This window comes from Rhamphochromis sp. 'chilingali' (assembly GCF_963969265.1).
Source record: "Rhamphochromis sp. 'chilingali' genome assembly, chromosome: 17".
Classification (NCBI taxonomy): domain Eukaryota; kingdom Metazoa; phylum Chordata; class Actinopteri; order Cichliformes; family Cichlidae; genus Rhamphochromis; species Rhamphochromis sp. 'chilingali'.
In genome coordinates, this window is record NC_137944.1 from 12,675,974 (window position 1) to 12,690,434 (window position 14,461).

The window sequence follows — 14,461 nt, forward strand, 5'->3', positions numbered from 1 at the left end:
TGGCATTATGAGACTGTGATGTCGGGATTGTGTTCACTTTGATGAAATATCCTCCCATTCATAGTCACTGTGGAGAGTGTAATTGTATCTCAGCAGAAGAGTTACATGCAGACATCAGACACTATACTCACCCAGGGTATAGGGATTACACTCATACATGTGTAGACAAATGATACCTCCACACACAGGCACGTGTATACGCCTGTCTCTCTTTACTTGCACAAACGAACGCATACACACACGAGCACACGCACAAATTCCACTGAAGCCTCCCTCGAAATGGACCTCTAGATTTTGCCAGCAGTGCAGATTAAGCACTATCTTGCTGTGAATGTCACACTGGCTGTCTGTGACCTCAGCAAAACAGGTAAAAAATATCCCACCTTATATAGTGTTCTTCCTCTGTCCCACTCATTCAACCCCCCCTGCTGCCCCCATTGGCTGGTGTCCCTTCTCTCGTCGCCCTCACTTGTTCTTTCTGGCAAACGTTCATTCTGCTATTTTTTATTTCCCTGCAGTTTGGACCTCATTTCACCTTTGCTTCTATTATTCCTCGCATCACGTCTTCCAAATCTATTTTCTCATATGTCCATAGATTCAGTCTGCTTTGTGTCTGTCTGCCCCACCACCCGTTCGCCCTTAGCCCCGCTTCTTTCTCTCTTTCCTTTTTGGTCTCTTCTTGTCTCCTTCCTCTCGGAGGGGTTGCTGTCCTGCCCGAGTGCAGCGCGGTGACCATCGATTCATCAAAGTGTCACAGCGCGCCACCACAGTTCTGTGTGTCTGCTACTGAACAACTGCACCAGCAAAGCAAACAACAGCACCTGCACACAAACACAGGCACAGGTAGAACCTGGAGTGCTGCCCCAGCAAGGTCACACCTCTCCCTGTACACTCATTTGGCAGCCTGCGCACCGGAGATGCTAAGTGCCAAGTGGATGCTGCCAGTGGCACAGCGGGCTAAGCAGTGGACAACATATCTGTTGAACATCCACACAGTTAACATTCCACTACAAGCCTTCTGCAAACAGTTCCCAATGGCATGATGGAAGATGAAATATGCTAAGCACTTAAAAACGATGGCCATTTCCTAATTGCTGAACTAGCATCTCTGCTGCTCTTCGGCATTCACTGGTTCACCAGAATTTACACAATCTGAGAAAACATGACCTTCTTACTTTACCGGTGGCTAAAAAAGCACCGCCAGCAGTGTCTTTATGGTGTCTTTATGGTGTGTCAGTAGAGTCAACTGCAGGTTGGGCTCTTCCCTGCAGATTTACACCGAAGGCCTTCAGAGTAGGTCACCAGCTCCCAGATGCTAATTTCATAATGCATCCTGGGCGAGCCTTAAATAATTCATCCAAGCCCCAAGTGCAGGATCCACTTAATCAAAGGCTCCGGGTTTTCAAAGAACAGGGACAGCAGACTTACAGAACCTCGGTTAACCTCACTTGAATCTTATGGTAACCTTTTTTTCTGCAGTTGCGCATAATTTAGAATGAGCATGGCCGCAGGGTGCAGCAGAAACATCTGCAAGTGTCCCTGTTATCACCCCCCCGATATGAAAATCAAACTCAATAATGTTGCAAATTGGTCCTTAATGGCCACAGAAGTGCATTTTCAAGTGCCTGTTTTTTCTACAATTGAATTCTGAGTCTGAGCCTAACCATTTTTCATCAGGAATATAACTGTTTTTGGCTACAGCCAGAATAAAACAGCTTCTCGTAAAACTCCAGTTTGGTCTTTTGTCCAAGATTGTATGCATCATTATCAATTTAGGAGTTGGTAACTTGGCAATGCTGCTTACAATTCAAAACAGCATTTAGCAGAGCTCTGGCAGCAGACATATCCTCCATCATTATTACTTTTTCTTTTCATTTTTTTGCTTCGCTTAATTGTGTCCATAAAACACAGAGCTTGAGTTCCTGCCTGGTTGATCACCTGTCATACAGCGTGCTTCATGCTGTAATGGCATGTGCACTGTGTGTGAAAACCTTTTATTTAGCTGCAGAACACACTCTCTTTGTAATGTTTTCACTTCAGCTGGTAGCACCTCAAGAGTCACGAAATCAATTATTTCTTCAATTTGATGCTGAAAGTGATTAATAACAATTCAATCGCCCTAACCTTCCTGGTATTGTTTTATAATACAGTCCACTCTACTTGTCTTTACTCAGTACAATAGGTTGGCAGACCCTTTTGATCCCCATCAAGCTCTGCAATCTGTCTGCTCTACAGTGTGAGCTCCTGATTGGCATTGTCTAACTGAGGCGCTGTAATGAGGGAGATGATGAGGAGATTATTGACTGGGTTGTGGGTAAGAAAGTCAGGTGGGAGAGTTAGATGTGGGGGTTTTACCTGGATATTAGTATTGACCTGATGGTAATTGGGAGGCTGGATGCTCACTTGCTGAGCCTATTTAAAGGCTTTAATAAAAAATCAGATGAGGATAGCTCTCAGTTTGATCATTTTTTGTTCTTCTCTCTTGATTCTTCTTAAAGAAAAGGGAAAAAAGTACATGATTTTACACATGCCATGAATTCACTTACAGATTTCTAAAGCAAGCAAATAGCTAAACTCTGGATGCACTATTAAACGTGTAGTTTAATTCTGTTCCACATACGTTAATTCTTGTCTGCGTACGAGTGCACTCACATTAGCATCTTTTGGAAGAGGTCAAGCGCACATGAAGCACTGAAAAGTGACGGTGGAGAGGCTTCTGCCTGTTTTTGGACCAGACAGGCCCTTGGGAGTCAACAGTGGCATGACAGATACACTGTGACTGGATGAACCTCGAGCTGCTGCCAATGCCATCCAGACAGCCTATATCTTAACTTTCTGAAACTATCTGCTTTTATCCTTCTCCCCCCAAAAATGCATTTCCTCTACCTGGGAAAGAAAAATATGTTTGTATCTGTGTGTGTGCATGTGCTTTTGGGTGGGTGGATGTTTTTCCAGTAGCGATTCAGGATACATAAACACCTTGACGTGGTGTGTAGCCCCTGAAATCTTTGACATTCACTTTGATTGCTACCATGAGATCAAATGCAGCATTTGCTTGTCCGGGTAACCAATAACAAACCCACTTTTTCAGGTTTCTTTGTTTTGTTCTTTCAACTTTGAGTGAAAGTAAAATGTATTTTTGTTAAGCCCCTCCCCTTTTAGTCTCTTTAGTTGCCTTCATGCTTGGTGCCTTATTACCTGTAAATCCCTACTGTTTTCTCAGACATGATGCATATTTCAGAGTGAAAATATGGACAGATTTTGGGCTTTGAGTTTTCCCTACCCATCAGAGAATGTGCACAAAGTAGAACAGAGTCTATATGCTTCACAACCATTCAATGTCCACCTCCACCCCACCCCCGCAACCCATCAAAGCAGCCTCTACTTTTACCTGTCTCAAAGCTGCGATGTGTTTACTCAATAATCCTTATTTAAACTGTCACTTTTTTATGCCCTCAGGTAGCATGCATTGATTCATCACAGACATTTGCCCTGTTTGTCTGTGCATACAAATGAACAAAACAAATATCGTATCTACTGCAAGTCTTGCATTCTGGTTGTTGAATAATGTGGGTTATCCAGATAACAGATGTCCTGCAATTATACTCTCCTAATTACATTTTAATCAGGCTACATTATGATGCAGGTTTTTTGGCTGAAGTGAACAAAAGGGAAATATACTTCATTTGTATTAACAGCATGTGCAAGGATATATTTATTTAGCTCACTTCTGTGTGACCACAAATATATTTATAGGGTACGAGATCCCTGATGTATGAGGGATTTAAATCTGTCTGTTCAGATTTAGTGTTCTTTGGGGGGGGGGGGGGGGGTTATGGTTTTTTGACATAAAGAAAATCATCGCCATGTCCATCTCTTCTCCTTATCCAGTTCAGGGAGCCAACCATTCGCACTCACATTCACAGCTATGGACAATTAAGAAACATCAGTTAACCTAACCCCACTCACTGCATGTCTTTGGACTGTGGGAGGAAGCCGGAGTACCCGGAGAGAACCCACACAAACTCCACACAGAAAGATCCCATCCTGATGGTGGAATTGAACTCAGGACCTTCTTGCTGTGAGGGAAAAGTGCTAGTCACAGCTTTTTTTATATCTTTTTCAATTATGCATTGCAAGTTTTGATTTAAAAAAAACAAAAGAAGAAGAAAAAAACAGGTATTGTAGTGGCAGAAAATTACAATCATCTCCATTCTGTTTGTTTTTTTTTTTTTACAATGTATGAAATCAAATTAATATCGTTTTAAGAGGCACCTTAGCCCAAAACCAAACTCCTACATTTTCCACCAGGCTGTAGTGTTATTTTTCACCTAGATTTTTTTTGTATGGTCTGCTTTTGCTCCACAACGCAAGCAGTCATTAGCTGTGGCCATTCATTCCATCATATTCAAGAGAAGGCTGGCATCTCTACAGTGGATATCTACCGAGCCCGGCAGGTGACACCAAAATCATCTAGATAGAGGAAAAGTGGCATAGACCAGGGGGAAATATGGAAATTTGATTTGGGAATAATGTGCCTCTTTAACTATTGAACGTTATGTGTATAAACACAGTAATTTGTAAATTAACTCTGAAAGCACAGACAAAATGCAGAGTTGTGCATAATATAGCAATGACACATCATTCCTCATTAGCGATTAATTACAGGCAAATCCTAACATTGATTAAAAGTCTCGGCTGTGCTCAGATCAGTCGAAGACAAGTCATTTAGCTTGGAGATTGAAAACGCTCACAGACACATAGACAACGCTTCTTACATCCACCCCGAGCCTTGTACGGATACAATTAAAATCTCAGATTGAAGGCAGTTTAAGTGGCTGCTGGAAAAAAAATGCAAGATGAGTTCAATTAATGTAGCAATCAAGTACGTCTCCTCCTCTCCCCTCTCGTCACCTCGACTCTTCTTCTCGAGCTATGGCATGTATTAACGTGGGAACCTATTATTAATGTGGTGGTAGGACCAGTGCTGTGTGTGATGAACAAGCGTGTGATGATGGAGGTGGGTAGAGGTGGGGAAAGCTGAGAGAAGGGGGGGGGGGGGGGCGAGCCATTTAGCACTGCAATATTAATGGCTTATGCTGTAGGTGATAATGGATGTTGCTGCATTTGGTGCAAAATGTTTGACTGTGGGTGTGCATTTGTATAATTTCCTTTCTTGAGTGTAGATGAGTGAGGTTTTTGTCTTTTTATTTGGAGAATCCTTAACGTTTAAGCACTCTGCTAGCTGTTCTGTACTCTGCTAACGTGTCTTTCTGCCTTTTAATAACTGACTATTTCTTTTTCTCTTTCTCTTTCTTCACAGCTCAGAACTGCAGTTACACATTACAGAATCCCAATGGGACAATAGAAAGCCCTGGATACCCTTACGGCTATCCTAACTATGCCAACTGTACATGGGTCATTGTGGCGGCAGAGCACAACCGGATACAGCTGGTGTTTCAAGGCTTTGCCCTAGAGGAGGACTTTGACATCTTGTCTGTATATGATGGGCCGCCCAGCCCTGGAAACCTGCGAACAAGGTAGTTTATTTTGTGTATGTTCTGAAAAAGCCTCACTAGAAGCACACACGCTATTTGGCTACCATATTAGTAACACTTCTGTAGCACTTCTGTAAAATAATAAGGGATGAGCCATGGTTTCAGTTTCAAAGACATAAAAACTGCACATATAGATGCAACAGAGGTTTGGTGACTGTGTTTTTTGAGTGAGGATGAAAAATCTAAAAATAATGAGTCTTCATTAAAGACTCAATCCATTGTGCTGGCTTCTTTTACCAAAGCACTAAACAAATTCCATGTTAATTTATATTATGGATGTGGCTTGCCAAGAAACCTGCACTTAACATCATGTTTACTGTAATTATGAATAGATATGCCTGACCACTCATTTTACACTGCTGGGAAATCTGTGTGGCTACATCGAGGTTCAGTGTGCTTAGCGCTGAGTGATGCACTTCTACATATCTTGGTTGAAACGAGATGTTATTGAGTTACTATTAACTTGATCATACTATGACCTCTGACATCAACAAGGCATTTTCGTTCAGAGACCTGCCATTCATATTTCCTGTTTCTGAACCACTCTCTGTAAATATGCTTGGGATAGAAACTTCCAGTAGATCAGCAGCAGTTTCTGAAATGCTTAGACCAGCCCATGTGGCACCAGCAAGCTTTCCAGTATGCCGTGTTTAAAGCCACTTAAATCATAATTTATTTCTCATTTTGATGAACACTTTGAACTTCACCAGGTTTTCTTGACCATGTCTTTAGGTCTATAGGTACCTAAAAAAGTGACTGTATAAGTGTCTGTATTTGGATTAATGCAAAATTGAAATATCAGCGTTGCTTTCATATTTTAAGGTTTAATTGTTTCATTTAAGGTAAATGAAAAGCATTTAATACAGTCTGATAAGTATCTGTTCTATACATCAGCACCATAGTGGCACAGAAGTAAGGAGGTTCTGGATTTGAACCTGCCTGTGTTTTCCCTGTGCCTGCAGGTGCAGATATGAGCTTGATAAACCTGATCAATAAGATTAGAAAAGTATTCTGTCCCAGTCCATTTTTAAGTGAGTGAATGACGGGGACCCTGCAGCCGTTTTGAACACTGCTACATTAAAGTACCAAAGTGTCACCAGAGGTTCAAAACTCACTGAAGTACAAATAAGTACCCCTCGTTACAGGTACATTAGTGCTCCACTGACAAGCTTTGGTACTTTTTGCCCAACCACTCACCCCTTTGAATGCTCAGATTTTGCGTCAAAGACGGCGCCACGTTCCCAAATCCGTGTTAATGCAGCCACTACAAAGATCTTGGAAATCTGAAAAGAAAACCCTGATTTTAATCAATTAAATTGCACTTTTTGAGTCGTTTGCCCTCAACGGTATTGATGACGGCAACGGACAGTTAACTAGAAAAGAGGAGAAATTATCAAGAATAAAATCAGTGAAGCATTCAGAAGCAGTCGGAGCAGACTCTTTGGTGACTAATACCATACGGACTCTGTGGACCCTGCGACGGCATCCGGGGTTATTCCTTGGGATTCTGGGCACATTTTATGCTTGAGAGCTTCCCACGAAAAGAAATAACTTCTCACTTGGGTGTGGAGACTCAAACAAACAATTTCTGAAACAACTTCCTCCAGTTCAGCCAATTTAATACCCTTAGAGAATCCTGCCTCGTGCTTTCCCGTGAAACTCATACAGTCCGTGTTTGGTTTTGAGATTTTAGAAGTAAACATTCTATTTATATCAGCTGCAATTATAAAAGATAGAGCCGGAGAGCTTCAATTCATTGATTCAATTAAGTTTATTTTGGGATATCGCTGTTTGCAGGCTATCTAGCTAACCTCTTGGCAGCCCTCTTGCTAACACACTCACCTAATTAGAGACAATTTCACCGTTTGATCAATTAAAGCCACACCGAAAAATGCTTTTAGTTCCTGTCACCTTTTGCTACGAGCTTGGCCTCGCATTTTAAAGCATATGAAAGCCCTCTGCAGACAAATGAGAAAAATGTTAAGCGCTCTTGTCACCGACACTGTTTCGAGTCTCCGTCGGGCCTTCTCTGTTTTTCCCCGTCAATATGTCTCTCTCTCTCTCTCTCTAGCTCTCACCCCCTCTCTTCCCCTTCCCCTCCCCTCCTCTGCATCTCTCATTTTGTGCCAGTGGTGCCTCTACAGCATCTCCCCACAGAAAGCAAATGAAAGAGAGAAGAAAATCCATTATGGATTGGTGTTGCCCTGTTCTCACCCAGCCTTTCTGCTGTTTGGACTTCTGGGCCTTGTTGTATATTGATGCTCCGGCGGGACAGAGGGGTGGGGGTGGGGAAGGAGGGGAGGAAGCGTTTGTCTCTCTGTCAAAGTCCTTTGAAAATAAGTGAAGGAAAAGAAAATGAATTTAAAAAGACGATCACAAAAAAAGAAAGTTGGGGGAGGGGGTCGATGAAACAGTGAGCGAGATGGAGAAGCAGTGAAGTTCTTGCTGGGGATTTTGTTTGTGTTGACTTTGATGAGAGTTCCTCTCCTTTCAAAAGAGGCATCTTGTAATAACGTCAGACTTCAGACTGTATCTTTGAGTGAGCTCGGGATTAAGCTAGCAAGCAGCTTTTACCAGTCAACAGGCGTCTGTCAGAATACGCTTGTATATTTGCACTGACACCCCCACGCGTGCACGCATTTTCGTGTGCACGCAGACGCACACGTGATAATTTCAACCTTCTCTCTTCTCTCATCTCCCACTTGTGTCAGAGGTAATTTTTCTCCCATCCTCCTTGCTCTTCGCCCTCTGTTCCATCCACACCTATTTTCAAAAATCATATCTCTTCTTGCTGCTCTCCATTTTGTGTCTTGCATGCCTTTTTTTCTTTTGCTAAGTTTGATCAGTGCTTCCTGTGCATCACTGTGTGGCCCTTCAAGCTTTAAATATTTTCTTTGATCTCAAGTCGTCATAAAAAAAATAAAATTAAAAAAATGTTTTCCCTAATTTCATATTCAAATGATCACCTTTCATTTCCTATTCAAAGCAGTCACTCTGTGTTGGATTTGTTTATTTATCCATTAATTTATTCGCTGCTGTCACAGCAAAGCCAAGAAAAACGGTGTTATCAGGGGAATGCTGGGTTACAAATTAGCTATGTATACGCGCGTGTGTGTGTGTGTGTGTGTGTGTGTGTGTGTATTTCAAAGTATATATGCACTCTGGTGTGTGTGGGTGTGGGTGGGTGGGTGTTTGCGAGCGTGTATTCTCCTGCAGTAGTTGCTTTATGAGTCACTGCCACTCCTTAAGAAATGCATATGTGAGTCAGTCTGTTGCTGCAGCACTTCATTAAACTGCCGATCCCAACTGATACCTGGGAAGCAGACAGAAAACTTGAAGGAAATTTCAGGTGTTTGAAAAAGAAGTGCGCAGAACTTAGACTCACTGATTTAAATCCCACAACGCAAGCACAAGCTGCTGCTGGTATTTGACTACTGTTAATTAAACAGAGCATTGCATTCCAAAGGCAAGGTGATTAATTGGTCAAGTTCATCGTGGGTGCTCGATGGTGTGGTGGAAGTTGTTGTAAAAATCGTTCAACATTCTCTTTAAAAATGAAAAAGAATGAATGAAACCATGAAAGAGAGATGTATACAATTTTATAGAGAACTATATTTATATTGCCTATTTTAACCCATTTAAGCCATTTTCAATCGTTTTCATATACATTGAATTCAGAGCTGGAGCGATTAAAGTAGCTTAGCATGAATAGTAAGAGTAGTTCTTTTCAAAGTAAGAACAAAAAAGAAAAGAATTCAAAGTTCAAGGTTGTATCACATGCTATATGACTGGACAGCATTAGGGGTTAAAAGTGTCGGTTGCCACAGACAGCCAGTGCACAGATCTCTGTAGGCTTAGCCTATTTCAGCTCTATATCCTGTCTGTGACAACAATCCCCTTGTTAAGTGACAACGTACTGATCCTGCTTTGGATCTAGGCCTCCACCAGGCCAGTTCAGTCCATGCTGTGCTCCTTAACTGATACTATCGCCCAAAAAACATCTCACCTTTCCACTATTTCTTTCTTTTTTCTCTTTAGCACTCTTTATGGAAAGCATGGCTTTAAGTTGTGCTTTTAAAAAAGTCACGGTGTATGGTCTACTACAGCCACCTTCCTCAACTTTTGATGTGAAGATTAAATTGAGGGTTATGACTTTTTAGACATAAAATATGTCAAACCATCCGGCATTTTAATGACTAACCTCTTGTTGTGGACTGTGTCATCTGACACACTCTGTTGACGGCAGTTTCCATGTTTTCTTCTTGACATATGAAGCTGCTTGCCTCTGCCAACCATTCACCTGCAAGTGCAATATATCACTGACTGACACTTAGCACGCACTTCCCTTAAGAACAATTTAACCATAGCTAGCGAGTTCCTGTGCTTCTGTGGTGTCTATTAGTCTAATGATAGAACTAGACATGCTGTGTCAGATCATTTTATTGCACAAAGAGGCCAGTTGTTTTCATCTGCTTTCAGTCTTCATGCTTATACTATGCATCCATCCATCCATCCACCCATTTTTACTTCTGCTTATCCGAGGCCCCGGCCAGATGGTTCATTCGAACCTTCTTGCTGTGAGGCAACAACACTAATCACCGTGTCACTGTGCTGCCCGCTCGCACCATCACTGCAAATAAATGCTAATTAGATTATAATTAGATTAAGACTAACCTTTTCCTAAATTTCTATACCTTTTGTACAAAGTAGTAAGATAGCTGGTTTAAAGCATACAAAATCCATGTTCAAGAGCATATTTCTATTTTATTGCTGCTAAATGACATTTAAATTATCATTAGGGAATTTTTCACTAGAATCCACTAACCCCGGGTGACTTGGGTTAAAGAGTCTGTGCTTTTACAGCATAGCAGTCGGAGAGGCCTTCCAAAAGTTAAAGCATCACTCAGCTGACCTTATGTGAGACTGAGCCTCTATGCACAAAAGTGCACATTTCTCACTTGTGAAAAGCAATCTTTTTCTCACTTCCGTGTCACATTACACATTGTTACTACGAGTCAGGGAGCACCGAGTACATTTCAGCACATGGAAAAGCTGCTGGGGTGTGTGAAGGCACCTCTCCCAACGTGCCTTCGTCTCATTGATGCGGTGATGGAACAGAGGGACTTAAGCCTTGGCAGTCTGGGGGGAAAAAAGGAGGGGTGTCAGAGGAGGGATGGCGAGAGTGAGGAGGAGGCGAGGAAGGCACAGATTTTCAGCCCGCGGGCTCGATAGGACCTAAATAAGGAGCACTGACGCATGGTTCTGGGAGTGGCATTAACACTATTGTCAGCCCTCAGTGCTGTGAGGCTGGGGTGTCACAATATGTGGACGTGTATGTGTGCAAATGGGTGTGTGCGCTCAGTCTGTGCTTACAAAAGGGGAGCTAGATCATAGCCCATCTCAGCAAGCTGATTCAGTGTCGACAAAATCAAGGTTTATTCACACACACACACACACACACACACACACACACACACACACACACACACACACGGACTTTCATGGAATATAGCAAGCTGGAAAACAGATTGTTTTTTAGACTTTTCTGCTCTTTATGAACCTTTTCTCTTCAATTATAGTAGCTGCTCACATAAAAAGATATGGATGTGCATTTAGTAGTTTACAGCACCTATATCTAGCTTTCGATATTCTATAATTTGTCTATCCACGTCTCATATTGTATGTGTGAACGAGTACATTGTTAGTCAAGAGTGTAAAGAGCCAATGTCTGCAGGTCATGGTGAGAGCGGGTGACGTATAGTGGCGCTTCATTCCTCCCAATAACTCTTCCCCGCTTGAATGCCCGGACCATCAATCCCTCACAACACACACTCTGCGAAATGACTCGCGCACGTCAGCGCGCTGGGTCAGGCATGCTTAACATGCGCATTGCCTTTTTCTTCTGCTCAGCCCTGAGATATTAAGATAAGATAGATAAGATAAGATAACCTTTATTAGTCCCACACGTGGGAAATTTGTTTTGTCACAGCAGGAAGTGGACAGTGCAAAAGTTATGAGGCAAAAATTAGAATACAATAAGAATAAATACAGTACACAACTGTACAGAATAGAATAAAATAAAATACTATATACAGTAGAATAAAATAAAATAAATATACAATAAGATAAAAATAGAATACAAATACAAATACTATATACAACTGAGTAAAAATACAACGATGACAGAAAGGATTATTGCACTTAGTATTATTGCATATGTATGGATGTGTGTGCTTGATCAGTTAAAGTCTTTATTATGGAGTCTGACAGCAGTGGGGAGGAAAGACCTGCGAAATCTCTCCGTCCCACACCGTGGGTGCCGCAGTCTCCCACTGAAGGAGCTGCTCAGTGCTGTCACAGTCTGCTGCATGGGGTGGGAGATGTTGTCCATCAGGGATGACAGCTTAGCCGCCGTTCTCCTGTCACTCACCACCTCCACTGGGTCCAGAGGGCATCCTAGAACAGAGCTGGCCCTTCGGATCACCCTGTTCAGTCTCTTCCTGTCCCCAGCAGAGATGCTGCCGCCCCAGCAGACCACACCATAAAAGATAGCAGAAGCCACAACAGAGTCATAGAATTTCTTCAGGAGTGGGCCCTCCACTCCAAACGACCTGAGTCTCCGCAGCAGGTACAGCCTGCTCTGCCCTTTCCTGTAGAGGGCGTCTGAGTTATGAGTCCAGTCCAGTCTATTGTTCAGATGAACACCAAGGTACCTGTAGCTGTCCACAGCCTCAATGTCCATACCTTGGATGTTCAGTGGTTGCAGTTAACATGTTGCGTGGTGTCTTTTTCATCTCTTCATCTAAAGGAAGAAGTTGTGGGTTTGATTTCTGCACGTGTGAGGAATACGGTTCAAGGCTGCATGGTTTTATTAGTTTGTGCTGATCGTGATTGAGCTTCTTATTCAACACGACTCTTGCAAACAGGCATTCACTCCATGTAAACACGTTGATAGCTTCTTCTTCTTCTTCTTCTTCTTTTCATACGCACACTCCCAGACATGTGCAAGCACATGCACAAGCAAACACACAGAGACACACACATGCACACACATTGTTGGATTTATGGTTCCCTTGAGTCTGGGCTGTTAATGGAGAGACTGCCACTTATCAACGCCAGCTTTAACGACAGACTGCTAAAAACAGGACGAAGAGTGATAGTTTGTTTTTCATCATACCGCATCGGGAAAAAGTGAAACGATGTTGAGATTTATGGCATCTGCCCACCTGTAAGGCAGAATTATTAGGCCCAGTAACCCCAGATTAGAGAAATAATCAACTAGATGCCTGTGAATTTATATCTCACATCCCGTGTATCACTCATTGTGTTTATTGCTATTGACATCCCTCCCCCCCATCCCGTGGCCTATCAATACTCTTAACAGGGTACACTGCAACAACAGCATGAAATTAAATGCCGTCCTGCTGAGATAAAAGATTAAATATGAAGCGCACTGTGCCAAAAAAGAATATGCAATTTTCGGCCCTTTTGTGCTGGTGATTTCAGTTTTATAGAGTCAAAGGAATACTCTGAAATTTTGGAAAACCAGCACATCTAAGCCTCCAAGGATGTAAATATTACCTCTACAAATAGTGCTATAATTATGCCCATGTAGCGCACCCTGTTTACATTTTAGTCACAACGAGTTCTCCAAAAGGAAATTACATACAGTAATTGCACCTTTTGCCTTGTACAGCCTCACTTGATAAAGTGTTTCATGTGCATAGTATCACATAAAAAGCAGAAAATCTGAATGAGTTTAGTTTCAGTTTAACTGAATGAAAGGGGTGAAATGAAAAAGAACAGTTACATGAATGGGCCTTACCATTTTGCAGACTAATTTTGTGACTGGCTTTGAGTAGTCCTAAAGCACCGGTTAAACCCTTTAAAGCAGGGGTGGGCAATCTCAGTCCACAAGGGCCGGTGTCCCTGCAGGTTTTAGATGTGTCCTCGAACCAACACAGCTGATTTAAATGGCCAAATTAGCTCCTCAACATGTCCTGAAGTTCTCCAGAGGCCTGGTAACGAACTAATCATGAGATTCAGGTGTGTTGACCCAAGGTGAGATCTAAACCTGCAGGGACACCGGCCCTCGTGGACTGAGATTGCCCACCTCTGCTTTAAAGCAAATCCAAAACTCACTTAAGCTAGCATTGTTTGAAATGGCCAGCAGGAGATGAGTCACTAAAGTAATGATCTCACTAACCATTTTCTTTATGAGTTTAATGCTGGGATGTACTGCTAATTTCATCAATTCACCCATCCATCGAGCCAGCTGTCCTGTCACAGGACACAATTTACAAAATACCAGAGTTTTTGTGCTGGTCATATCATTTTATTGTGTTGTATTTATCTGCTACACCTAAATATTGTCTGACATTGAACCAGTCCGTGGTGCAAAAAAGGTTGGGGACCGCTGGTCTAGGGGATTTCTTATGCAAGTTTTTAGTAATGTACTTAGTCGACTCTAGCTTGTTCTCCCTGGGTATGAACCTGCTAATGGACTTGCTAATGGACTATCCCTGCTACTATTAATAATATTAATACTAACACAACATGATGTTCTTTTTGAAAATTATGCACCCAGTAGGACTACAAGATAGGGCATGATTTAAGGGGGTGATTAACACTTCACTACTAGTGCAGCGTTCATAGTTTCTCGGTTGAGAAACACTTCATACTTCTGACATCTCATTTAGAGACAGTGGTTACGTCCATCTTTTAAATGCAGTCTATGTTTCCAGCAAAAGAAAATCTGAAATTTAACTTGGCTGGTTCGGATAGAATACTGAGTTAGTGAAGTCTTCCTTTGAAAATTCACAATACAGTCTCAAGCCACCCCTCATTTCTTTATATTTTGCTTCCAAGGAGGCAGACTTTCTTGTAACTTTTTTAAAGTGGTC

At 42.1% G+C, this 14,461-nt stretch overlaps 1 protein-coding gene across 1 annotated transcript in view; it reads left to right on the plus strand.

Annotated features, from left to right (window-relative positions):
- Positions 1 to 14,461, plus strand: part of csmd2 (CUB and Sushi multiple domains 2) — a 296,524-nt gene that overhangs the window by 18,250 nt on the left and 263,813 nt on the right. Inside the window, exon 2 of the mRNA XM_080862285.1 lies at positions 5,324 to 5,540. Coding sequence (XP_080718411.1) covers positions 5,324 to 5,540 — 217 coding nt within the window. The remainder of the gene's footprint in view (positions 1 to 5,323; positions 5,541 to 14,461) is intronic.